The sequence below is a fragment of the Miscanthus floridulus genome, unplaced genomic scaffold (assembly GCF_019320115.1).
Source record: "Miscanthus floridulus cultivar M001 unplaced genomic scaffold, ASM1932011v1 fs_441_1_2, whole genome shotgun sequence".
Taxonomy (NCBI): Eukaryota; Viridiplantae; Streptophyta; class Magnoliopsida; order Poales; family Poaceae; genus Miscanthus; species Miscanthus floridulus.
In genome coordinates, this window is record NW_027096767.1 from 29,939 (window position 1) to 38,230 (window position 8,292).

The window sequence follows — 8,292 nt, forward strand, 5'->3', positions numbered from 1 at the left end:
TATCTTTTAATATTCCGCTGTTTATCATTCCGCACTCTGTATTTGGTATTGTAATAATGTACTTTTAAGAAACTCTAATGTATGAGATGGACTTGTGTTGTAACTCGTTTTCATTATTGGATCCTTGGGATAAATGTGGATCTTTCGGGTTCTCCCTCGGGGTGTGCCCGACGGATACCGCTCGTGGTAGTGGCTTTTGGGGTGCTTAGTGTCTGGTGGAAGACGAGCGCCTCCATAAGTACGCTATTCCGGGTGGTTCTGCCACAGACTCCGCCTCGCCCGACGACTGAGGACTGATTCTGCCTCGCCCGATGTCTGAGGGCTGGCTCCGCCCCGCCCGACGTCCGAGGGCTGGCTCCACCTCGCCCGACGACTGCACCCTGCTCCTTCATGATGATGAGTACAGGGTACGACAGGACATTCGAGTCAATCGCAGTACTGAGGACCATGCCCTGCATGCCCACAGGAAGGTACCGTTAGGATACGATGGGATGGGCGCTTTAAGCCCTTTTCGACCTAACAGAGTCCGAACAGTGTTGTAGGCATCGACTTTTATCCTACAGTGTTGTAGGCGCCGCCATCAGCCGTCGGACGCAGATATTAACACAGGCATACGGCAACCACTATAATCCAAGGAGGAACTCACATCATCTATAGTAATAGGCATATAGTCATTTCCCCGTCTACTCCCCACAGAGTCATGGCTCGGCGCCCTGACACACCGCACCGTCCGCTGTGAGAGGATGATACATGACCACTCGCTGAGACAAAGCCAGAGCCCAGCCCTACCAGGATCAACGGAACATGCTATCCCTGGCGTGGTCTGCCATGTCAGCGGGGCAGGCTCAAGGAAAAAGGAAGACTCAACACCCTCGAAGGACCTTCCCTACCTTTGGTTTTTTCCTCTTTCTCCTATCTGTAACCCCTACTCCCCCCTTGGTCTATAAAAGGGACAGCAAGATGCTCCACTAGAGAGACGGATCGATTCCACGCACAACATACAGCCAAGCAGCAACCGAGCTCTGGGCGTCCTTTCGATCTTTCTATCAGAGACTTAGGACATGTCCCTCTCTCGACCATTTGTACCCCCTACTACAAACTTTTTTCGGTACTAATAACACAAGCAGCAGCAAACTGGACGTAGGGACATTCTGCTCGAACCAGTATAAACCTTGTGTCCTTTAGTACACCATCCAAGCCTAACGCGCAACAATTATAAATTTACTAGTTGGTATTTATTCGAGACACCGACAGAAACCGTAGGTGCAACCTCCACATCCATATCAGGTTTCAGGACGGGAGGGTCGAAGTATGCCTGTTGACCCTTTAGTGAGGAAAACCTATGAGGGATGTGATCAATAAACACCCGACACACAACCACGTCCAAACTTTAGAACTGGCACTTCATAGTCGATCTAACATAGTTCTCCTACTGGTCTGCACATTCAATTGGAATCATCTTCATAAGGATGTTGGGAGGGGAACCTAGGTGAAGTACACTCTCCACTGTGATGTCATCATCATCATCAGCACCATGGTAATGTAGCTCCTTCTGAGCCCTTGCAACTAACTCACTAAACGATGGCTTCTCATTGAATAACACAAGCACGCTTTGCATCTCAACAAACTCAATATATCCATAGCGATCTCTTTCCACAGTGCCTCCATGATATATGCTCACTAGATTGTCTATCTAGTAGTTCAAACAAAAATTAAAATACAGTTTGTTTAGTCCCAAGTAGCTGTTATATAGTACCTCTCTAATAGATACTAACCAACTACACCCTAAATAACTATATCATTAATTATCTAACTATATTTATCTCACTAACTAAATCAACTAGCTATCTAATAACTATATCTATGTACCTATATCATTAGCTATCTAACTATATTTATCTCACTAACTAAATCAACTATCTACATCATGTCATTTACTAGAAACTACAAAATAATCTAAGTAGCACGATAATTCAAGCTAACTAAGCACCTACATTACATGTTCAAAATTTTACCCATCCAAGTCAATGCAACGATGCGACACGGACGAGGAGGACGAGATCGACGGCAAGGTCGCGTCGTGGGGGTGGGCGCGGGCGGCCGGGGCTACGCGCGGTGGCGGCGGTGCGGCTGCGCTGGTTCGGGGAAGGAGGGAGAGAGGAAGAGAGAAAGAAAAGGAGGACCCATACGTAAGACACGGCTTGGCGCCAATACTATGGCGTCAAGTTCGGTGCCAAGATCTACGGCGCTAAGCTGTCTGACAAGTCACTACCACGTGTGCGTCGAGCCTAAGACCTAGACGCCAAAATCTATGACGCCGAGACGTATAAGCTCGGCGTCATCAACGATAGCGCAGAGCTAAGGGTCTAAATTTTAAAATTATACCTCTAAAAATATATTTGTGAAAAATTTTCAAAAAAAAGTTGCAAAAAAACAAAAAAAATCGGCCTCCACTCCAAGGCGGCTCCGAGACAGATTCCCAATCTCGCATCGCATGGAGCCATGCGTCCGTGCACCGTCGGTTCTGGACCTTTGGCCCCTCCGTTCTCCATGGATCCCGCGGCGGCTAATTTTTTTTATAATGCATATCTGTATTTCTAAGTAAGAAAAACGTACACCCAGACGTACAAATACAGACATGTACGTAAAGGATACACAGACAACCGTCCTAACCTAACTTCGCGAAGGACCTAAAAAAGAAAAAAAATTACACCAAGGCCCCTGGATCGTTCGCGAACCACCGATGCTCGACCTCGTCGTCGCCGGCCGCCCGCGGCGGCTACTTGAGCCGTCAATAATGCACTGCGTGTCAGCAAGCCTGTCTGTCTGTCTGCAGCGTTACACGGGCCCCATCCGGTCCAGGCACCCAGCGGCCCATTTTTTCCCGCACGTTACACTTACCGGTGCCCGCTGGTCAGCCATCTCCAGTTTTTAATGTTTCTAAAAAAAAATCTCCATTTTTTAATACTATATATATATATTTTTGTTCTCTCTCGGAAAGCTCCAGTCCAGCTGCGTGCGTTCTTTATTTTTGGCAGGGCAGGAGAATGGTGTTCCCGAAAACACAAGAAGTAAAATACGAGTGATCGCGATCTACTGTTAACAGGCGAGGCGGGGGCAGAGTTTATGGAGAGGAATAAATGGAGGTGGCGAGGTGGGGAGAGATGGACGAAACGGACGCCACCCCTCCCGGAGGCTCTCCTCTCTTCTCCCCCTCCCACCTCTTCCTCGCCTTGCCGTATTCACTCGTTCGTCCATCCACGCCCCGCCCCCAGCTCACTGCTCACGAGCGCAAGTTATCGCGCACCGCCTCGCCGCGTTAGCTCCGACGCTTTGGCGTGGGGCTTTTGTCTGTGTGGCGCTAGGCAGCTGCCAGCAGGTGCCGTGCCGCGTGCTCACGAGAGAGGGAGGCTCTGCTACTCTGCTGCTGCTCTGGAGATAGAAGGGGGCCGGGGCAGGGGCATAGGAGGTGAGCATGGGGATGGACGGCGGCGGCGGGAAGCTGCCGTACAGCTATGCCGCCCACCAGGACGGCGGCAAGCTGGTCAAGAGCTTCAGCCGCGTGGAGCCCCGCATGTTCGGGCTCGGCCTCGTCGCGGGCTTCCTCCTCGTCACCTGCGCCTACTTCTCCACCGCCAAGTTCGACGCCATCCGCATCGCCATGAGTAAGTCTCCGCAGCGGATTCCATCTGTCTCTCCGTCCCATCCCCCGGTTGCAATCCATGGCTGCTGCTGCTAACTCCCTGGATGTTTGTGAATAATGTTTGCCCGAGCAGTCAGCCCCATTTCCAGCAATGCGGCTTGGATCGGCTCGCTGGTGGGCGCCGCCGCCGACACCTCCAACTCCAAGCAGCGATTAGGTGAGCCGTCAGCTAATCCCTGGGATCTCCTCCAAGTACAGGACGAACTCCCTACTCACATTAACTGATCCCATCATCAGTAACGAGGTTACTGTACCAATCATTCCACGACCTGACCTGACCTGACCTGACGACCTTCTTTCCGTTCAGATTTGGGCGTGCAGGACCCGGACGCGCTGTCCATGTCCGAGGAGGGGAGCAAGGCCGAGGTGCTCGACAAAGATGACGGCAAGGCTTCCTCTTCGGCGCCAGGTAAACACCACCGGCAAGGCATCGCCTGTTGTTTCGAGATTGAGTGGCCGTGCTTGCCCTTCCATGGGGGTCAACCTGTCCGGCCTCATGTGCCCCCCGTACTCCCACTCCCACCGTCCTGCACCGCTGCACGCAAAGCCCAAAATCCGATAAAAAAAAAAGACTGTTTTTTCCCCCATTCCCCTCCCCCCTAATCGGTTTAGGTTCTTTTGCCCTCTCGTCAGATTCCGGCCGCAATGCGCCGCTGGAGGACACGAGGAGAGACGAGACTTTTGTGGGGGACAGCGGTGATGCATCTTCCGCGGCGGCGAATCCTGCCGCAGCGGGTGGCAAGGGCGAGGCGGTTCCTGCCAAGGACGATGACGCCCCCGCTGCCGGTCTTCTTCCTCCCGTGTCGTCAGAGGAAGCCGCGAACAGCACGCAAGAATCAGGTGAGTAAGCAATCACTCAACCTCCAACTGCTAACTTATTACTGGTATTAGGGGGTGTTAATTTTAGTCCATGTCCCATCGGATGTTTGACACATGCATGAAGTATTAAATATAGACGAAAAAAATAACTAATTGCACAGATTGTGGCTAATTTGCGAGACGAATTTTTTAAGCCTAATTAGTCCATGATTTGACAATGGTGTGCTACAGTAAATATATGCTAATGATGGATTAATTAGGCTTAATAAATTCGTCTCGTAAATTAGTCTTCATCTATGTAATTAGTTATGTAATTAGTTTTATAATTAACTCATATTTAGTTCTCCTAAATAACATCCGAACGTCTGATGTGACATGGACTAAAATTTAGTCCAGGAAACCAAACACCCCGTATACTCATTCAAGCAAAATAAATGCTTTGCTCGCTCTTTTGTTTGTTTGTTTCCGTCTTTGGGGAAGGAAGGGGAAATGCAGGATTTTAACGAGCTGCTGTTTTCTTGGTCAGGTGGTCTTGAGGACGAGGAGCTGCAGGTGCAGGATGCTGTTGCCAATCGTTCCAAGAGGAGCAAAGACTCCTCCGCCGCCGCCGTCACCACAAGCAGCAGCAATGGCAGCTCGCCCTCTATGGTTCACTCTGACCCTGCCATCCTCCCTTCTCCCCCGCAGCAGATTCCTCCTGCTACGCAAGAGCTCAAAGCTCCTGCTGATCAGCATATTCCAGCGATTCCAGAGGTTAAGCAAGCAGGTATCCTCCCTGATTCTTCTCTTCTTTTGTGGTAAAAAGATGTTTTCTCTCCTGTCAAATTATTCCATAAGCAGCTAGCTAACCCAACCAGTGTGAGGCACGGAGAAGAGAAAAGACCGTCCTTGCAATTCTTCAGGATCTTAGGCATGTCGTTGCAAAATGCATATTGGTCAGACTACCAGTCGTAGTGTTCTTCCCCACGCGCATTTTTTTGCAGCCTTCTATCTCAACGTATGTCCGTGCCGCTATGTCTCATCTTCTTCGCCTTTCTTGAGATGAGAGCAACGTACTAGTAGGCAGCATCATCCCGTTCCAATAGCTGATGGATTGCCCCATTTCTAGGCCTCTCGTGCGATCATAATTCCCTAGGGTCCGGTGGACGGTGGTCTACCATGAACCTTGTTCATTCTCCGTCAAGCTCTTTTTGCTGCTATTGAAAAAAAAAAAACACTCTTTTGGAGTTCCTTTTCTTGTCCAGCCGGTCATTCCATGATTAGCTGACAAGCAACGTGCTTGACTGATTTTTTTAATGGTTGCAAAGATTCGGAGACGCCGGCGCGGGAGTGGAAGCCGCTGTGCGACATCACCTCGAACCGCCGCATCGACTGGTGCGAGCTCGACGGCGACGTCCGCGTGCTGGGCGCCAACGCCAGCGTCACGCTGGTGGCGCCGCGCGGCGCGGACGATCGCACCTTCCGCGCGGAGTCGTGGCGCATCAAGCCGTACCCACGCAAGGCGAACCCGAACGCGATGCACGTCGTCCGCGTGGTGACTGTGCAGTCGGTGTCCGGCGAGGCGCCGGCTTGCACGGACCGATTCGACGTGCCGGCGCTGGTGTTCTCGGACCGCGGGTACACGGGCAACTACTTCCACGCGTTCACGGACGTGATCCTGCCGCTGTTCCTGACGGCACGGCAGTACTCCGGCGAGGTGCGGCTGCTGGTGACGAACCTCCAGGCGTGGTGGGTGGGCAAGTTCTCGCCGGTGTTCAAGGCCATCTCCAACTACGAGGTGGTCGACCTGGACAAGGACCCGCGCGTGCACTGCTTCCGGCACGTCCAGGTGGGGCTCACCAGCCACGACGACTTCAGCATCGACCCGCGCCGCGCGCCCAACGGCTACTCCATGCTGGACTTCACCAAGTTCATGCGCACCACCTACGGGCTCCCGCGCGACGTCGCGGCCGCCGACCCGACGAAGCACCCGAGGCTGCTGCTGATCGCGCGCGCGCGGACGCGGCGGTTCGTGAACACGGAGGAGATCGTGCGCGGCGCGGAGAGGCTCGGGTTCGAGGTGGTGGTGTCGGAGGGGACGCACGAGGTGGCGCCCTTGGCGGAGCTGGCCAACAGCTGCGACGCCATCATGGGCGTGCACGGCGCCGGGCTGACCAACATGGTGTTCGTGCCGACGGGCGGGGTGGTCATCCAAGTGGTGCCGCTGGGCGGGCTGGAGTTCGTGGCGGGCTACTTCCGCGGCCCCTCCAGGGACATGGGGCTGCGCTACCTCGAGTACCGGATCACGCTGGAGGAGAGCACGCTGATCGACCAGTACCCGCGCGACCACCCCATCTTCACGGACCCCAAAGGGATCAAGAGCAAGGGCTGGGAGTCCCTCAAGGACGCCTACCTCGACAAGCAGGACGTGCGGCTGGACATGAAGAGGTTCCGGCCGACGCTCAAGAAGGCCATCGCGCACCTCAGGAAGGCCAAGGCCAAGGCCAACGGCGGCGGCGACAACTAAGCGTCGCCGACTCGCCGTGCGTGCATGTGTTCATTCATCCTCCTCTTACTCTACTCCTTTTTTCTTCTTCTTCCTTTTCGGGTTATGTCGGTGTATGTAGCAAGCAGAAATCGACCAAATGTATGATATGGCAGGGAAAGAAGCTAGAACAAATCATATATTCTCTCTCTCTTTTTTTTTCACTTTTCGATCGGATGGCTTATGCCAAGTGACCAGGTGAGGGGCAATGGTGGATCGGAGGGCATCATCATGAAGCATGACAGCAAGCAGCGTACAAGGTTTAGATGTTTGTTAGTTCTTTTTTATGCAGCATTTGTCCATTGTTGTGTTTCTTGGGGCTTTGGGTGGTAATAAGGTTGAGGTGATTAGTTAGTGCAAATGATATACACCTCAATACATACATATATATATGAGCAGTAAAAAGAATATATTTTTTTTTCTCATCTTCAAGACTGTTTGAGACGGCGATACTTGGGTGAAGCTATTTTTTTGCTTGGACTTTCGTGCCCTCTTTGTCACATGATTTTTCCTGTTTTCACATTTCCCCCTCTCCATCTTCCGTGGGTTTATTCTAGAAAAAAATAGCATGGCTATTTAACCAATAGTTATTAGGACCTGATCCGACATTGAACTGATGATGTTATCGTTTCACTGGCTCATTGGTCCAGCCATAAAGAATCGGTTAAAGAGCTAGTTCGATAGTTTTAGACCAAATGAATTGAACCGCATATAAATACTTCAAACCGTGCAATATAATAGTGTGCAATAGATAGTTAACAACATATAGTTGATCCCATATACAAATAAGCCAATAAAAAACACAAGTTATATAGCCCGCTTCCAACTAATCTAGCCGCAAGTACAAAAGGTACTCCAAAATTAGCATGTGTCTGTGGGTGGTTCTTAACTCAAATAATACGATTGCCAAAATATAATAAAATGTTAACGTTTCCTAATGCATCATAGCAAGATGGTCTTAATTTAACAAGTTCCACAAGTTTTGGCACTCTAGAATTCTTTTACAGGATATGCAAAAGTACACATGAAAAGATAGTAAATGGAGAATTTACAAATTAAAAAAAGACTTCATTCAAAATCTTCACCGTTGTAAAACAATCTCAAATGCTAAAATGAAGTGCATCACAGTGAAGAGCCTGTCGAGTAACACTTGGTGCTATGGTAGAGTAACACGGCGCTGTGGAGATTTGGATGTTGGAACCATGGTAGTTGGCAGCTCCTACGTACGATCTTGTGTTGGGACTTG

General features: G+C 50.9%; 1 protein-coding gene across 1 annotated transcript; it reads left to right on the top strand.

The window, feature by feature from the left end:
• Positions 1–3,126: 3,126 nt before the first annotated feature.
• Positions 3,127–7,186, top strand: LOC136531795 (beta-1,2-xylosyltransferase XYXT1-like). The gene is made up of 6 exons (XM_066524441.1): positions 3,127–3,665; positions 3,777–3,860; positions 4,011–4,112; positions 4,337–4,543; positions 5,049–5,288; positions 5,830–7,186. The coding sequence occupies exons 1-6, from the start codon at positions 3,476–3,478 to the stop codon at positions 7,026–7,028; spliced, it is 2,022 nt and encodes a 673-aa protein (XP_066380538.1). The 5' UTR covers positions 3,127–3,475; the 3' UTR covers positions 7,029–7,186.
• The last annotated feature ends 1,106 nt before the right edge of the window (positions 7,187–8,292 follow it).